General features: G+C 43.6%; 1 protein-coding gene across 2 annotated transcripts in view; it reads right to left on the bottom strand.

The window, feature by feature from the left end:
- Nucleotides 1-21,202, bottom strand: part of LOC129846246 (protein LRATD1-like) — a 37,093-nt gene extending 15,891 nt beyond the window's left edge. Inside the window, exons 1-2 of one of the 2 annotated variants that reach the window (XM_055914255.1) lie at nucleotides 21,041-21,202; nucleotides 20,270-20,441 (exon numbers count right to left, since the gene is read on the bottom strand). In XM_055914255.1, the coding sequence (XP_055770230.1) occupies nucleotides 20,270-20,398 (129 nt within the window). In that variant the 5' untranslated portion in view covers nucleotides 20,399-20,441; nucleotides 21,041-21,202. Of the gene's footprint in view, nucleotides 1-20,269; nucleotides 20,442-20,712; nucleotides 20,998-21,040 lie in introns of those variants that run through there. The other variant, XM_055914256.1, reaches the window with a different exon arrangement.
- Nucleotides 21,203-22,008: the final 806 nt, after the last annotated feature.

Below are 22,008 nucleotides of genomic sequence, written 5' to 3'. Positions count from 1 at the left end.
CCGAGGCGACGCTGGGCCAATTGTGCGCCGCCTCATGGGTCTTCCGGTCACGGCCGGCTGTGACACAGCCTGGGATCGAACCTTGGTCTGTAATGACGCCTTAGACCTCAGAGCCACTTGGGAGGCCCTAAAGAAGGATTATTAAGCCTGGAGACAACTGAGACATGGATTGTGTCGTTCAGAGGGTGAATGGGCTAGACAAAATATTTAAGAGCCTTTGAACGAGGTATGGTAGTAGGTGCCAGGCGCACCGGTTTGTGTCAAGAACTGCAACGCTGCTGGGTTTTTCACGCTCAACAGTTTCCTGTGTGTATCAAGAATGGTCCACCACCTAAAGGACATCCAGACAACTTGACACAACTGTGGGAAGCATTAGAGTCCACATGGATGGTGTGTATAGACAGTCTATACACACCATCCTATATAACTACTGTCTATACACACCATCCTATATAACTATTGTCTATACACACCATCCTATATAACTACTGTCTATACACACCATCCTATATAACTACTGTCTATACTGTCTATACACACCATCCTATATAACTACTGTCTATACTGTCTATACACACCATCCTATATAACTACTGTCTATACTGTCTATACACACCATCCTATATAACTACTGTCTATACACACCATCCTATATAACTACTGTCTATACACACCATCCTATATAACTACTGTCTATACACACCATCCTATATAACTACTGTCTATACACACCATCCTATATAACTACTGTCTCAACTGTATATACTGTACTCTAGTCATAATTAATCCTATATAATTACTGTCTATACACACCATCCTATATAACTACTGTCTATACACACCATCCTATATAACTACTGTCTATACTGTCTATACACACCATCCTATATAACTACTGTCTATACACACCATCCTATATAACTACTGTCTATACACACCATCCTATATAACTACTGTCTATACTGTCTATACACACCATCCTATATAACTACTGTCTATACTGTCTATACACACCATCCTATATAACTACTGTCTATACACACCATCCTATATAACTACTGTCTATACACACCATCCTATATAACTACTGTCTATACACACCATCCTATATAACTACTGTCTATACACACCATCCTATATAACTACTGTCTATACACACCATCCTATATAACTACTGTCTATACTGTCTATACACACCATCCTATATAACCACTGTCTATACACACCATCCTATACAACTACTGTCTATACACACCCTCCTATATAACTACTGTCTATACTGTCTATACACACCATCCTATATAACTACTGTCTATACTGTCTATACACACCATCCTATATAACTACTGTCTATACACACCATCCTATATAACTACTGTCTATACACACCATCCTATATAACTACTGTCTATACTGTCTATACACACCATCCTATATAACTACTGTCTATACACACCATCCTATATAACTACTCTCTATACACACCATCCTATATAACTACTGTCTATACACACCATCCTATATAACTACTGTCTATACACACCATCCTATATAACTACTGTCTATACTGTCTATACACACCATCCTATATAACTACTGTCTATACACACCATCCTATATAACTACTGTCTATACACACCATCCTATATAACTACTGTCTATACACACCATCCTATATAACTACTGTCTATACACACCATCCTATATAACTACTGTCTATACACACCGTCCTATATAACTACTGTCTGTACACACCATCCTATATAACTACTGTCTATACTGTCTATACACACCATCCTATATAACTACTGTCTATACACACCATCCAATATAACTACTGTCTATACTGTCTATACACACCATCCTATATAACTACTGTCTATACACACCATCCTATATAACTACTGTCTATACACACCATCCTATATAACTACTGTCTATACACACCATCCTATATAACTACTGTCTATACACACCATCCTATATAACTACTGTCTATACACACCATCCAATATAACTACTGTCTATACTGTCTATACACACCATCCTATATAACTACTGTCTATACACACCATCCAATATAACTACTGTCTATACTGTCTATACACACCATCCTATATAACTACTGTCTATACACACCATCCAATATAACTACTGTCTATACTGTCTATACACACCATCCTATATAACTACTGTCTATAAACACCATCCTATATAACTACTGTCTATACTGTCTATACACACCATCCTATATAACTACTGTCTATACACACTATCCTATATAACTACTGTCTATACACACCATCCTATATAACTACTGTCTATACACACCATCATATATAACTACTGTCTATACTGTCTATACACACCATCCTATATAACTACTGTCTATACACACCATCCTATATAACTACTGTCTATACACACCATCCTATATAACTACTGTCTATACACACCATCCTATATAACTACTGTCTATACACACCATCCTATATAACTACTGTCTATACACACCATCCTATATAACTACTGTCTATACTGTCTATACACACCATCCTATATAACTACTGTCTATACTGTCTATACACACCATCCTATATAACTACTGTCTATACACACCATCCTATATAACTACTGTCTATACTGTCTATACACACCATCCTGTATAACTACTGTCTATACTGTCTATACACACCATCCTATATAACTACTGTCTATACTGTCTATACACACCATCCTATATAACTACTGTCTATACACACCATCCTATATAACTACTGTCTATACACACCATCCTATATAACTACTGTCTATACACACCATCCTATATAACTACTGTCTATACTCACCATCCTATATAACTACTGTCTATACTGTCTATACACACCATCCTATATAACTACTGTCTATACACACCATCCTATATAACTACTGTCTATACACACCATCCTATATAACTACTGTCTATACACACCATCCTATATAACTACTGTCTATACACACCATCCTATATAACTACTGTCTATACACACCATCCTATATAACTACTGTCTATACTGTCTATACACACCATCCTATATAACTACTGTCTATACACACCATCCTATATAACTATTGTCTATACTGTCTATACACACCATCCTATATAACTACTGTCTATACACACCATCCTATATAACTACTGTCTATACTGTCTATACACACCATCCTATATAACTACTGTCTATACACACCATCCTATATAACTACTGTCTATACACACCATCCTATATAACTACTGTCTATACACACTATCCTATATAACTACTGTCTATACACACCATCCTATATAACTACTGTCTATACACACCATCCTATATAACTACTGTCTATACACACCATCCTATATAACTACTGTCTATACACACCATCCTATATAACTACTGTCTATACTGTCTATACACACCATCCTATATAACTACTGTCTATACACACCATCCTATATAACTACTGTCTATACACACCATCCTATATAACTACTGTCTATACACACCATCCTATATAACTACTGTCTATACACACCATCCTATATAACTATTGTCTCTACACACCATCCTATATAACTATTGTCTATACACACCATCCTATATAACTACTGTCTATACACACCATCCTATATAACTACTGTCTATACTGTCTATACACACCATCCTATATAACTACTGTCTATACACACCATCCTATATAACTACTGTCTATACACACCATCCTATATAACTACTGTCTATACTGTCTATACACACCATCCTATATAACTACTGTCTATACTGTCTATACACACCATCCTATATAACTACTGTCTATACTGTCTATACACACCATCCTATATAACTACTGTCTATACACACCATCCTATATAACTACTGTCTATACTGTCTATACACACCATCCTATATAACTACTGTCTATACACACCATCCTATATAACTACTGTCTATACTGTCTATACACACCATCCTATATAACTACTGTCTATACACACCATCCTATATAACTACTGTCTATACTGTCTATACACACCATCCTATATAACTACTGTCTATACACACCATCCTATATAACTACTGTCTATACTGTCTATACACACCATCCTATATAACTACTGTCTATACTGTCTATACACACCATCCTATATAACTACTGTCTATACACACCATCCTATATAACTATTGTCTATACACACCATCCTATATAACTACTGTCTATACACCATCCTATATAACTACTGTCTATACACACCATCCTATATAACTACTGTCTATACACACCATCCTATATAACTACTGTCTATACACACCATCCTATATAACTACTGTCTATACACACCATCCTATATAACTACTGTCTATACACACCATCCAATATAACTACTGTCTATACTGTCTATACACACCATCCTATATAACTACTGTCTATACACACCATCCTATATAACTACTGTCTATACTGTCTATACACACCATCCTATATAACTACTGTCTATACACACCATCCTATATAACTACTGTCTATACTGTCTATACACACCATCCTATATAACTACTGTCTATACACACCATCCTATATAACTACTGTCTATACTGTCTATACACACCATCCTATATAACTACTGTCTATACACACCATCCTATATAACTACTGTCTATACTGTCTATACACACCATCCTATATAACTACTGTCTATACACACCATCCTATATAACTATTGTCTATACACACCATCCTATATAACTACTGTCTATACACACCATCCTATATAACTACTGTCTATACACACCATCCTATATAACTACTGTCTATACACACCATCCTATATAACTACTGTCTATACTGTCTATACACACCATCCTATATAACTACTGTCTATACACACCATCCTATATAACTACTGTCTGTACTGTCTATACACACCATCCTATATAACTACTGTCTATACACACCATCCTATATAACTATTGTCTATACACACCATCCTATATAACTACTGTCTATACACACCATCCTATATAACTACTGTCTATACACACCATCCTATATAACTACTGTCTATACACACCATCCTATATAACTACTGTCTATACTGTCTATACACACCATCCTATATAACTACTGTCTATACACACCATCCTATATAACTACTGTCTATACACACCATCCTATATAACTACTGTCTCTACACACCATCCTATATAACTACTGTCTATACACACCATCCTATATAACTACTGTCTATACTGTCTATACACACCATTCTATATAACTACTGTCTATACTGTCTATACACACCATCCTATATAACTACTGTCTATACACACCATCCTATATAACTACTGTCTATACACACCATCCTATATAACTACTGTCTATACACACCATCCTATATAACTACTGTCTATACACACCATCCTATATAACTACTGTCTGTACACACCATCCTATATAACTACTGTCTATACACACCATCCTATATAACTACTGTCTATACACACCATCCTGTATAACTACTGTCTATACACACCATCCTATATAACTACTGTCTATACTGTCTATACACACCATCCTATATAACTACTGTCTATACTGTCTATACACACCATCCTATATAACTACTGTCTATACTGTCTATACACACCATCCTATATAACTACTGTCTATACACACCATTCTATATAACTACTGTCTATACTGTCTATACACACCATCCTATATAACTACTGTCTATACACACCATCCTATATAACTACTGTCTATACACACCATCCTATATAACTACTGTCTATACACACCACCCTATATAATTACTGTCTATACTGTCTATACACACCATCCTATATAACTACTGTCTATACTGTCTATACACACCATCCTATATAACTACTGTCTATACACACCATCCTATATAACTACTGTCTATACTGTCTATACACACCATCCTATATAACTACTGTCTATACACACCATCCTATATAACTACTGTCTATACTGTCTATACACACCATCCTATATAACTACTGTCTATACACACCATCCTATATAACTACTGTCTATACACACCATCCTATATAACTACTGTCTATACACACCATCCTATATAACTACTGTCTATACACACCATCCTATATAACTACTGTCTATACACACCATCCTATATAACTACTGTCTATACACACCATCCTATATAATTACTGTCTATACACACCATCCTATATAACTACTGTCTATACACACCATCCTATATAATTACTGTCTATACACACCATCCTATATAACTACTGTCTATACACACCATCCTATATAACTACTGTCTATACACACCATCCTATATAACTACTGTCTATACTGTCTATACACACCATCCTATATAACTACTGTCTATACACACCATCCTATATAACTACTGTCTATACACACCATCCTATATAACTACTGTCTATACACACCATCCTATATAACTACTGTCTATACACACCATCCTATATAATTACTGTCTATACACACCATCCTATATAACTACTGTCCATACTGTTTATACACACCAATATACTTTTCGAATGCCCCGTATATACACTGAGTGTACAAAACATTAGGAACACCTTCCTAATATTGAGTTGCACCCCCTTTTGCCCTCAGAACAGCCTCATTTCGTTGGGACATGGACTACAAGGTTTCGAAAGCGTTCCACAGGGATGCTGGTCCATGTGGACTCTAATGCTTCCCACAGTTGTGTCAAGTTGTCTGGATGTCCTTTAGGTGGTGGACCATTCTTGATACACACAGGAAACTGTTGAGCGTGAAAAACCCAGCAGCGTTGCAGTTCTTGACACAAACCGGTGCGCCTGGCACCTACTACCATACCTCGTTCAAAGGCTCTTAAATATTTTGTCTAGCCCATTCACCCTCTGAACGACACAATCCATGTCTCAGTTGTCTCCAGGCTTAATAATCCTTCTTTAGGGCCTCCCAAGTGGCTCTGAGGTCTAAGGCGTCATTACAGACCAAGGTTCGATCCCAGGCTGTGTCACAGCCGGCCGTGACCGGAAGACCCATGAGGCGGCGCACAATTGGCCCAGCGTCGCCTCGGTTAGGGGAGGGTTTGGCCGGCCGGGATTTCCTCTAGCGTTCCTCTAGCGACTCGTTGCTGGGGACGCCTGCCAGCTGGACGGTGTTTCCTCCGACACGTCGGTGCGGCTGGCTTCCGGGTTAAGTGAGAAGTGTGTCATTGGTAGTAGATTCCAGGTCCACCGGCTTGGCAGGGTGGTGTTTCGGAGGAAGCATTGCTGTCGACCTTCTCCTCTCCCGAGTCCGTAGGGAAGTTGCAGCGATGGGACAAGACTGTAACTACCAATTGGATATCACGAAATTGGTGGGAGAAAAAGGGGGTTCAAAAGTACACAAAAAAATAATAATACTTTAAAAAAAAATCTTTCTTTAACCCGTCTCCTCCCCTTCATCTATACTGATTTAAAGTGGATTTAACAAGTGACATCAATACGGGATCATAGACTGACCAGGTGAAAGCTATATTCCGGACTCTGACATTGCTCGTTCTCATATTTCTAAACGTCTTAATTCTATTATTTTACGTTTAGATGTGTGTGTATTGTTGTGCATTGTTAGAAACTATTGCACTGTTGGAGCTAGAAACATAAGTATTTCTCTACACCCACAAAAAACATCTGTTAAATATGTGTGTACGTGACCAATACATTTTTATTTGATTAATTGGTGTGTATTCTCTGAAAAGTAGTTTGTCTAGGCCAAATCTAATCAAGTATTTGAATCCGGGTTTGCCTGGAGACGTAATATCCTCAGAGGGTGGAAGGGGAGCCGAGTATCAGGGATTTTGACAAGATAGACAGATCATCTCGAGGGATTGAAGACTTTTATTTTATTTTACCCTTTATATATATATATTTTACTTGGCAAGTCAGTTAAGAACACATTTTTATTTAAATGACCCTTTATTTATATATATATTTTACTTGGCATGTCAGTTAAGAACACATTTTTATTTACAATGACAGCCTACCCCGGCCAAACCCTCCCCTTAACCCGGACGACGCTGGGCCAACTGTGCCGCCGCCCTATGGGATTCCCGATCGTGATACAGCCCGGGATCGAACCAGTGGTCCGTAGTGACGCCTCTAGCACTGAGACGCAGTGCTTTAGACCGCTGAGCCACTCGGGAGCTCAAATTGTCATACATAGATACCTCATGTACGCGGCCATGGTTATATCTAGGTGTGACTGTGTACAGCTGGGTGTGACTGTGTACAGCTAGGTGTGACTGTGTACAGATAGGTGTGACTGTGTAGATAGGTGTGACTGTGTACAGATAGGTGTGACTGTGTACAGATAAGGTGTGACTGTGTACAGATAAGGTGTGACTGTGTACAGATAAGGTGTGACTGTGTACAGCTAGGTGTGACTGTGTAGATAGGTGTGACTGTGTACAGATTGGTGTGACTGTGTACAGCTAGGTGTGACTGTGTAGAGATTGGTGTGACTGTGTACAGATTGGTGTGACTGTGTACAGATAGGTGTGACTGTGTAGATAGGTGTGACTGTGTAGATAGGTGTGACTGTGTACAGATTGGTGTGACTGTGTACAGATTGGTGTGACTGTGTACAGATAGGTGTGACTGTGTAGATAGGTGTGACTGTGTACAGATTGGTGTGACTGTGTACAGATTGGTGTGACTGTGTAGATAGGTGTGACTGTGTACAGATAGGTGTGACTGTGTACAGATTGGTGTGACTGTGTACAGATTGGTGTGACTGTGTAGATTGGTGTGACTGTGTACAGATTGGTGTGACTGTGTACAGATTGGTGTCACTGTGTACAGATAGGTGTGACTGTGTAGATAGGTGTGACTGTGTACAGATTGGTGTGACTGTGTACAGATTGGTGTGACTGTGTACAGATTGGTGTGACTGTGTACAGATAGGTGTGACTGTGTACAGATAGGTGTGACTGTGTACAGATAGGTGTGACTGTGTACATCTATTTACAAGATGTGGACATGCTTTGTGAAAAATGCTGCCACTCTGATAACCACTACCACTCTGATAACCCCTACCACTCTGATAACCCCTACCACTCTGATAACCCCTACCACTCTGATAACCCCTACCACTCTAATAATCCCTACCACTCTGATAACCCCTACCACTCTGATAACCCCTACCACTCTGATAACCCCTACCACTCTGATAACCACTCTGATAACCCCTACCACTCTGATAACCCCTACCACTCTGATAACCCCTACCACTCTGATAACCCCTACCACTCTGATAACCCCTACCACTCTGAAAACCCCTACCACTCTGATAACCCCTACCACTCTGATAACCACTCTGATAACCCCTACCACTCTGATAACCCCTACCACTCTGATAACCCCTACCACTCTGATAACCCCTACCACTCTGATAACCCCTACCACTCTGATAACCCCTACCACTCTGATAACCCCTACCACTCTGATAACCCCTACCACTCTGATAACCCCTACCACTCTGATAACCCCTACCACTCTGATAACCCCTACCACTCTGATAACCACTCTGATAACCCCTACCACTCTGATAACCCCTACCACTCTGATAACCCCTACCACTCTGATAACCCCTACCACTCTGATAACCACTCTGATAACCCCTACCACTCTGATAACCCCTACCACTCTGATAACCCCTACCACTCTGATAACCCCTACCACTCTGATAACCCCTACCACTCTGATAACCCCTACCACTCTGATAACCACTACCACTCTGATAACCCCTACCACTCTGATAACCCCTACCACTCTGATAACCCCTACCACTCTGATAACCCCTACCACTCTGATAACCACTCTGATAACCCCTACCACTCTGATAACCCCTACCACTCTGATAACCCCTACCACTCTGATAACCCCTACCACTCTGATAACCCCTACCACTCTGATAACCCCTACCACTCTGATAACCCCTACCACTCTGATAACCCCTACCACTCTGATAACCACTCTGATAACCCCTACCACTCTGATAACCCCTACCACTCTGATAACCCCTACCACTCTGATAACCACTCTGATAACCCCTACCACTCTGATAACCCCTACCACTCTGATAACCCCTACCACTCTGATAACCCCTACCACTCTGATAACCCCTACCACTCTGATAACCCCTACCACTCTGATAACCCCTACCACTCTGATAACCACTCTGATAACCCCTACCACTCTGATAACCCCTACCACTCTGATAACCACTCTGATAACCCCTACCACTCTGATAACCCCTACCACTCTGATAACCACTCTGATAACCCCTACCACTCTGATAACCCCTACCACTCTGATAACCACTCTGATAACCCCTACCACTCTGATAACCCCTACCACTCTGATAACCCCTACCACTCTGATAACCCCTACCACTCTGATAACCCCTACCACTCTGATAACCCCTACCACTCTGATAACCCCTACCACTCTGATAACCCCTACCACTCTGATAACCCCTACCACTCTGATAACCCCTACCACTCTGATAACCCCTACCACTCTGATAACCCCTACCACTCTGATAACCCCTACCACTCTGATAACCACTACCACTCTGATAACCACTACCACTCTGATAACCCCTACCACTCTGATAACCCCTACCACTCTGATAACCCCTACCACTCTGATAACCCCTACCACTCTGATAACCACTCTGATAACCCCTACCACTCTGATAACCCCTACCACTCTGATAACCCCTACCACTCTGATAACCCCTACCACTCTGATAACCCCTACCACTCTGATAACCCCTACCACTCTGATAACCCCTACCACTCTGATAACCCCTACCACTCTGATAACCACTACCACTCTGATAACCACTACCACTCTGATAACCACTCTGATAACCCCTACCACTCTGATAACCCCTACCACTCTGATAACCACTCTGATAACCCCTACCACTCTGATAACCCCTACCACTCTGATAACCACTCTGATAACCCCTACCACTCTGATAACCACTACCACTCTGATAACCACTACCACTCTGATAACCCCTCTGATAACCACTACCACTCTGATAACCCCTACCACTCTGATTACCCCTACCACTCTGATAACCCCTACCACTCGGATAACCCCTACCACTCTGATAACCACTCTGATAACCCCTACCACTCTGATAACCCCTACCACTCTGATAACCCCTACCACTCTGATAACCCCTACCACTCTGATAACCCCTACCACTCTGATAACCACTACCACTCTGATAACCCCTACCACTCTGATAACCCCTACCACTCTGATAACCACTCTGATAACCCCTACCACTCCGATAACCCCTACCACTCTGATAACCACTCTGATAACCCCTACCACTCTGATAACCACTCTGATAACCCCTACCACTCTGATAACCACTCTGATAACCCCTACCACTCTGATAACCACTCTGATAACCCCTACCACTCTGATAACCCCTACCACTCTGATAACCACTCTGATAACCCCTACCACTCTGATAACCCTTACCACTCTGATAACCCCTACCACTCTGATAACCCCTACCACTCTGATAACCCCTACCACTCTGATAACCCCTACCACTCTGATAACCCCTACCACTCTGAAAACCCCTACCACTCTGATAACCACTCTGATAATCCCTACCACTCTGATAACAACTCTGATAACCCCTACCACTCTGATAACCCCTACCACTCTGATAACCACTCTGATAACCCCTACCACTCTGATAACCCCTACCACTCTGATAACCCCTACCACTCTGATAACCCCTACCACTCTGATAACCACTCTGATAACCCCTACCACTCTGATAACCCCTACCACTCTAATAACCACTACCACTCTGATAACCACTCTGATAACCCCTACCACTCTGATAACCCCTACCACTCTGATAACCCCTACCACTCTGATAACCCCTACCACTCTGATAACCCCTACCACTCTGATAACCACTCTGATAACCCCTACCACTCTGATAACCCCTACCACTCTGATAACCCCTACCACTCTGATAACCACTCTGATAACCCCTACCACTCTGATAACCCCTACCACTCTGATAACCACTCTGATAACCCCTACCACTCTGATAACCCCTACCACTCTGATAACCCCTACCACTCTGATAACCCCTACCACTCTGATAACCCCTACCACTCTAATAACCACTACCACTCTGATAACCCCTACCACTCTGATAACCCCTACCACTCTGATAACCACTCTGATAACCCCTACCACTCTGATAACCACTACCACTCTGATAACCCCTACCACTCTGATAACCCCTACCACTCTGATAACCACTCTGATAACCCCTACCACTCTGATAACCACTACCACTCTGATAACCACTCTGATAACCCCTACCACTCCGATAACCCCTACCACTCTGATAACCACTACCACTCTGATAACCCCTACCACTCTGATAACCCCTACCACTCTGATAACCCCTACCACTCTGATAACCCCTACCACTCTGATAACCCCTACCACTCTGATAACCACTCTGATAACCCCTACCACTCTGATAACCCCTACCACTCTGATAACCCCTACCACTCTGATAACCCCTACCACTCTGATAACCACTACCACTCTGATAACCCCTACCACTCTGATAACCCCTACCACTCCGATAACCCCTACCACTCTGATAACCCCTACCACTCTGATAACCCCTACCACTCTGATAACCACTCTGATAACCCCTACCACTCTGATAACCCCTACCACTCTGATAACCCCTACCACTCTGATAACCCCTACCACTCTGATAACCACTACCACTCTGATAACCCCTACCACTCTGATAACCCCTACCACTCTGATAACCACTCTGATAACCCCTACCACTCTGATAACCACTACAACTCTGATAACCCCTACCACTCTGATAACCCCTACCACTCTGATAACCCCTACCACTCTGATAACCCCTACCACTCTGATAACCACTACCACTCTGATAACCCCTACCACTCTGATAACCCCTACCACTCTGATAACCCCTACCACTCTGATAACCCCTACCACTCTGATAACCACTCTGATAACCCCTACCACTCTGATAACCCCTACCACTCTGATAACCCCTACCACTCTGATAACCCCTACCACTCTGATAACCACTACCACTCTGATAACCCCTACCACTCTGATAACCACTCTGATAACCCCTACCACTCTGATAACCCCTACCACTCTGATAACCACTCTGATAACCCCTACCACTCTGATAACCCCTACCACTCTGATAACCACTCTGATAACCCCTACCACTCTGATAACCCCTACCACTCTGATAACCACTGTGATAACCCCTACCACTCTGATAACCCCTACCACTCTGATAACCCCTACCACTCTGATAACCCCTACCACTCTGATAACCCCTACCACTCTGATAACCCCTACCACTCTGATAACCCCTACCACTCTGATAACCACTCTGATAACCCCTACCACTCTGATAACCCCTACCACTCTGATAACCCCTACCACTCTGATAACCCCTACCACTCTGATAACCACTACCACTCTGATAACCCCTACCACTCTGATAACCCCTACCACTCCGATAACCCCTACCACTCTGATAACTCCTACCACTCTGATAACCCCTACCACTCTGATAACCACTCTGATAACCCCTACCACTCTGATAACCACTACCACTCTGATAACCCCTACCACTCTGATAACCCCTACCACTCTGATAACCACTCTGATAACCACTACCACTCCGATAACCCCTACCACTCTGATAACCCCTACCACTCTGATAACCCCTACCACTCTGATAACCCCTACCACTCTGATAACCCCTACCACTCTGATAACCCCTACCACTCTGATAACCACTACCACTCTGATAACCACTCTGATAACCCCTACCACTCCGATAACCCCTACCACTCTGATAACCCCTACCACTCTGATAACCCCTACCACTCTGATAACCCCTACCACTCTGATAACCACTACAACTCTGATAACCCCTACCACTCTGATAACCCCTACCACTCTGATAACCCCTACCACTCTGATAACCCCTACCACTCTGATAACCACTACCACTCTGATAACCCCTACCACTCTGATAACCCCTACCACTCTGATAACCCCTACCACTCTGATAACCCCTACCACTCTGATAACCACTCTGATAACCCCTACCACTCTGATAACCCCTACCACTCCGATAACCACTCTGATAACCCCTACCACTCTGATAACCCCTACCACTCTGATAACCCCTACCACTCTGATAACCACTCTGATAACCCCTACCACTCTGATAACCCCTACCACTCTGATAACCCCTACCACTCTGATAACCCCTACCACTCTGATAACCACTACCACTCTGATAACCCCTACCACTCTGATAACCACTCTGATAACCCCTACCACTCTGATAACCCCTACCACTCTGATAACCACTCTGATAACCCCTACCACTCTGATAACCCCTACCACTCTGATAACCACTGTGATAACCCCTACCACTCTGATAACCCCTACCACTCTGATAACCCCTACCACTCTGATAACCCCTACCACTCTGATAACCCCTACCACTCTGATAACCACTACCACTCTGATAACCCCTACCACTCTGATAACCACTCTGATAACCCCTATCACTCTGATAACCACTCTGATAACCCCTACCACTCTGATAACCACTCTGATAACCCCTACCACTCTGATAACCACTCTGATAACCCCTACCACTCTGATAACCACTCTGATAACCCCTACCACTCTGATAACCACTCTGATAACCCCTACCACTCTGATAACCCCTACCACTCTGATAACCCCTACCACTCTGGTAACCCCTACCACTCTGATAACCACTCTGATAACCCCTCTGATAACCCCTCTGATAACCAATCTGATAACCCCTCTGATAACCACTCTGATAACCCCTACCACTCTGGTAACCCCTACCACTCTGATAACCACTCTGATAACCACTCTGATAACCCCTCTGATAACCCCTCTGATAACCACTCTGATAACCCCTCTGATAACCACTCTGATAACCCCTCTGATAACCACTCTGGTAACCCCTACCACTCTGATAACCCCTACCACTCTGGTAACCCCTACCACTCTGATAACCACTCTGATAACCCCTCTGATAACCCCTACCACTCTGATAACCACTCTGATAACCCCTACCACTCTGATAACCCCTACCACTCTGATAACCACTCTGATAACCCCTACCACTCTGATAACCCCTACCACTCTGATAACCACTCTGATAACCCCTACCACTCTGTTAACCACTCTGATAACCCCTACCACTCTTATAACCCCTACCACTCTGATAACCCCTACCACTCTGATAACCACTCTGATAACCCCTACCACTCTGATAACCCCTACCACTCTGATAACCCCTACCACTCTGATAACCCCTACCACTCTGATAACCCCTACCACTCTGATAACCACTACCACTCTGATAACCACTACCACTCTGATAACCCCTACCACTCTGATAACCACTCTGATAACCCCTTCCACTCTGATAACCCCTACCACTCTGATAACCACTCTGATAACCCCTACCACTCTGATAACCCCTACCACTCTGATAACCACTCTGATAACCACTCTGATAACCCCTACCACTCTGATAACCCCTACCACTCTGATAACCCCTACCACTCTGATAACCCCTACCACTCTGATAACCCCTACCACTCTGATAACCCCTACCACTCTGATAACCCCTACCACTCTGATAACCCCTACCACTCTGATAACCCCTACCACTCTGATAACCCCTACCACTCTGATAACCACTCTGATAACCCCTACCACTCTGATAACCCCTACCACTCCGATAACCACTCTGATAACCCCTACCACTCTGATAACCCCTACCACTCTGATAACCCCTACCACTCTGATAACCACTCTGATAACCCCTACCACTCTGATAACCCCTACCACTCTGATAACCCCTACCACTCTGATAACACCTACCACTCTGATAACCCCTACCACTCTGATAACCCCTACCACTCTGATAACCCCTACCACTCTGATAACCCCTACCACTCTGATAACCCCTACCACTCTGATAACCCCTACCACTCTGATAACCCCTACCACTCTGATAACCACTACCACTCTGATAACCACTCTGATAACCCCTACCACTCTGATAACCCCTACCACTCTGATAACCCCTACCACTCTGATAACCCCTACCACTCTGATAACCCCTACCACTCTGATAACACCTACCACTCTGATAACCACTCTGATAACCCCTACCACTCTGATAACCCCTACCACTCTGATAACCCTTACCACTCTGATAACCCCTACCACTCTGATAACCCCTACCACTCTGATAACCCCTACCACTCTGATAACCACTCTGATAACCCCTACCACTCTGATAACCCCTACCACTCTGATAACCACTCTGATAACCCCTACCACTCTGATAACCACTCTGATAACCCCTACCACTCTGATAACCACTCTGATAACCCCTACCACTCTGATAACCCCTACCACTCTGATAACCACTCTGATAACCCCTACCACTCTGATAACCCCTACCACTCTGATAACCACTCTGATAACCCCTACCACTCTGATAACCACTCTGATAACCCCTACCACTCTGATAACCCCTACCACTCTGATAACCCCTACCCCTCTGATAACCCCTACCACTCTGATAACCCCTACCCCTCTGATAACCCCTACCACTCTGATAACCCCTACCACTCTGATAACCCCTACCACTCTGATAACCCCTACCACTCTGATAACCACTCTGATAACCCCTACCACTCATGATAACCCCTACCACTCTGATAACCCCTACCACTCTGATAACCCCTACCACTCTGATAACCCCTACCACTCTGATAACCCCTACCACTCTGATAACCCCTACCACTCTGATAACCCCTACCACTCTGATAACCACTACCACTCTGATAACCCCTACCACTCTGATAACCCCTACCACTCTGATAACCACTACCACTCTGATAACCCCTACTACTCTGATAACCACTCTGATAACCCCAACCACTCTGATAACCCCTACCACTCTGATAACCCCTACCACTCTGATAACCCCTACTACTCTGATAACCACTCTGATAACCCCTACCCCTCTGATAACCCCTACCACTCTGATAACCACTCTGATAACCCCTACCACTCTGATAACCACTCTGATAACCCCTACCACTCTGATAACCCCTACCACTCTGATAACCACTCTGATAACCCCTACCACTCTGATAACCCCTACCACTCTGATAACCCCTACCACTCTGATAACCACTCTGATAACCCCTACCACTCTGATAACCCCTACCACTCTGATAACCCCTACCACTCTGATAACCCCTACCACTCTGATAACCCCTACCACTCTGATAACCCCTACCACTCTGATAACCCCTACCACTCTGATAACCCCTACCACTCTGATAACCCCTACCACTCTGATAACCCCTACCACTCTGATAACCACTCTGATAACCCCTACCACTCTGATAACCCCTACTACTCTGATAACCACTCTGATAACCCCTACCACTCTGATAACCCCTACTACTCTGATAACCCCTACCACTCTGATAACCCCTACCACTCTGATAACCCCTACCACTCTGATAACCACTACCACTCTGATAACCCCTACCACTCTGATAACCCCTACCACTCTGATAACCACTACCACTCTGATAACCCCTACTACTCTGATAACCACTCTGATAACCCCTACCACTCTGATAACCCCTACCACTCTGATAACCCCTACCACTCTGATAACCCCTACCACTCTGATAACCCCTACCACTCTGATAACCCCTACCACTCTGATAACCCCTACCACTCTGATAACCCCTACTACTCTGATAACCACTCTGATAACCCCTACCACTCTGATAACCCCTACCACTCTGATAACCACTACCACTCTAATAACCCCTACCACTCTGATAACCCCTACCACTCTGATAACCCCTACCACTCTGATAACCACTACCACTCTGATAACCACTACCACTCTAATAATCCCTACCACTCTGATAACCCCTACCACTCTGATAACCCCTACCACTCTGATAACCCCTACCACTCTGATAACCACTCTGATAACCACTCTGATAACCCCTACCACTCTGATAACCCCTACTACTCTGATAACCACTCTGATAACCCCTACCACTCTGATAACCACTACCACTCTGATAACCCCTACCACTCTGATAACCCCTACCACTCTGATAACCCCTACCACTCTGATAACCCCTACCACTCTGATAACCACTCTGATAACCACTACCACTCTGATAACCCCTACCACTCTGATAACCACTACCACTCTGATAACCCCTACCACTCTGATAACCCCTACTACTCTGATAACCACTCTGATAACCCCTACCACTCTGATAACCACTACCACTCTGATAACCCCTACCACTCTGATAACCCCCACCACTCTGATAACCACTCTGATAACCCCTACCACTCTGATAACCACTCTGATAACCCCTACCACTCTGATAACCCCTACCACTCTGATAACCCCTACCACTCTGATAACCACTCTGATAACCCCTACCACTCTGATAACCCCTACCACTCTGATAACCACTCTGATAACCCCTACCACTCTGATAACCACTACCACTCTGATAACAACTACCACTCTGATAACCACTCTGATAACCCCTACCACTCTGATAACCACTCTGATAACCCCTACTACTCTGATAACCACTCTGATAACCCCTACCACTCTGATAACCCCTACCACTCTGATAACCACTCTGATAACCCCTACCACTCTGATAACCACTCTGATAACCCCTACCACTCTGATAACCACTCTGATAACCACTACCACTCTGATAACCACTCTGATAACCCCTACCACTCTGATAACCACTCTGATAACCCCTACTACTCTGATAACCACTCGGATAACCCCTACCACTCTGATAACCACTACCACTCTGATAACCACTCTGATAACCCCTACCACTCTGATAACCACTCTGATAACCCCTACCACTCTGATAACCACTCTGATAACCCCTACCACTCTGATAACCTCTACCACTCTGATAACCACTCTGATAACCACTACCACTCTGATAACCACTCTGATAACCCCTACCACTCTGATAACCACTCTGATAACCCCTACTACTCTGATAACCACTCTGATAACCCCTACCACTCTGATAACCCCTACCACTCTGATAACCACTCTGATAACCCCTACCACTCTGATAACCACTCTGATAACCCCTACCACTCTGATAACCCCTACCACTCTGATAACCACTCTGATAACCCCTACCACTCTGATAACCCCTACCACTCTGATAACCCCTACCACTCTGATAACCACTCTGATAACCCCTACCACTCTGATAACCCCTACCACTCTGATAACCCCTACCACTCTGATAACCCCTACCACTCTGATAACCCCTACCACTCTGATAACCCCTACCACTCTGATAACCCCTACCACTCTGATAACCCCTACCACTCTGATAACCCCTACCACTCTGATAACCCCTACCACTCTGATAACCACTCTGATAACCCCTACCACTCTGGTTGTTTCACTAACAGCGATGCAAATGCTGGCTGTTGGGTAAATCAAGACAACTAAGCCATATTTTTGATCAACGTCTCTCAGGATCAGTTTTTGAAGTGAATTGAATGCCTTTTTGTCAGTAAAATGAAGTACATTTCAAATGTTGGTGTACATGCCCTTTAAAATGGCAGTAGTTTTTACCCCATAAAATATTACAAAATTATTATTTACTAACGAAATTATACTATAATCAAATGATGGTAAATTATGTATCAAATTTTTTTTTTACAGAATATGTAAATTAATATGTAAATTATAGTTTTTTTCTCCACAGAATATGTAAATTAATAAGATATACATAGATATTTTACTATAATTGCCCCCCCCAATAGTTTATTATTGTGGTCAAATTGACCCCAGTTGGTAGTTCATGTGTTACAATATGTTGGTAGCTTGAGGGTTAAAGCGATGCCAATTTGTTTCCAACGTGGTCCCCGATGGTATACACACAAGGCAGACAACACTAAATGATAGACAAATAAGTCATATCCACCTCTTCCTCTTCGTCCGAGAAGAAGTAAGCTACCCCGACCCTTAGCTCCTCTTTCTCCAGTCCGGACGGATCGCCGGTTGGCAGCTCGCTGTAGCTGAGATGGGTGATACGGTCCAAGTGGTTGCCCATCAATGACGAGGCCCCGACAGAGGAGAGGCATGGAATACGGTGTCTGGGGTAGGGAGGGATGGAAAGAGAGTGGGGGAGACAGGAGGGAGAGGTAGCGGTAGAGAGAGGAGAGAGTGGAAGCGGAGAGTGGAAGGTGAAAGAGGTGAGAGAAGGGGAGAGATATGTTACTGTGGGGAAAGAGCAGTCAAAACCAAACACACAATAGGCTCCAGTACACAACTCCGGTCGGCTGTCAGCTACACAGAAACACAGCAGTATCCAGTACATTCGTGTAACAGTCAACAGCCACATAGGGAGGTAAATGATCAACACACTCGAGTTATTGAGCCCAGTTCGCTTGAAAGACGAGAAAACAATCAATGATTTAGTCCGTCGTTCTCATCACATGCCGTTAGCTAATCATACCCTCTGGTGGACTGAATGATAAAATAGCAGCGCTGGAGAGAGGGAGAGAGAGAGAGAGAGAGAGAGAGAGAGAGGTGCAATCTCCAGTCTTCCACGGAGAAGAGAAGTGTGCGCTGACAGAATGCCGACAGATGTATTATCCTTGACCAGTTACGATGCACCATGGGAAAAAAGAAAGGCTAATTTAGAGTCCATAATGCACCAGGGAAAACCCCCCGGAATAATAGAAGCAGTTACCCAGGGAACGGTTATATATCCTGTTGTTCCATCAGTGCCGCGGGCTCCACGGTCTTCTCTACTCCCTCCCTCTCCCTCTCTTTTCTATTTCTCCGTTCGTTCTCTCTCTCCCTTCTTCCGCGTTATACTCCCGCAGCCCTGTGTGTTTTACTAGTGTTTTCGGGAACCTCGCGTCTTTAAGTAACCTCGGAGAACTCCGCCTTCCGCCGCAACATCTGCCCTTGACGCAACCCATTGGTCTACGGGCGCTTTCCCATCCACCGCTCGGCCAATCAGAAAGGCCAATCCTCACGTCATTCAAGCCAGGCTCCAGTAGCGTGGGCGCAGAGCAGCGCGTGGTGATTGGGATTCGCTAAGGGCCCTACACACTTCAGGTTAACGACCCCTACACAGCGACGGAGCGTTGATTTCACCCTTAGCTCTATGTACTTGTTTTGCGTAAAGAGTGTAGCGGTCTTTACTGTGGCCTGGTATTGTTGTCGGAGGAATGAAGAACACTAGACAGACAGAGGTGTGATTGTTGCTGTTGTTGTTATAGGGAGAAGGAAGCCAGACAGAGAGGCTAAGAAGCATGCTCACTTACTTACTAACATGCTGTTACTATATTATATTACCCTACTAACATGCTGCTACTATATTATATTACCTCACTAACATGCTGCTACTATATTATATTACCCCACTAACATGCTGCTACTATATTATATTACCCCACTAACATGCTGCTACTATATTATATTACCCCACTAACATGCTGCTACTATATTATATTACCCTACTAACATGCTGCTACTAACATGCTGCTACTATATTATATTACCCTACTAACATGCTGCTACTATATTATATTACCTCACTAACATGCTGCTACTATATTATATTACCCCACTAACATGCTGCTACTAACATGCTGCTACTATATTATATTACCCCACTAACATGCTGCTACTATATTATATTACCCTACT

This window comes from Salvelinus fontinalis, unplaced genomic scaffold (genome assembly GCF_029448725.1).
Source record: "Salvelinus fontinalis isolate EN_2023a unplaced genomic scaffold, ASM2944872v1 scaffold_0489, whole genome shotgun sequence".
Taxonomy (NCBI): Eukaryota; Metazoa; Chordata; class Actinopteri; order Salmoniformes; family Salmonidae; genus Salvelinus; species Salvelinus fontinalis.
The sequence above is the reverse complement of the archived record's forward strand: the minus strand, read 5'-3'. Positions and strand labels throughout refer to the sequence as shown.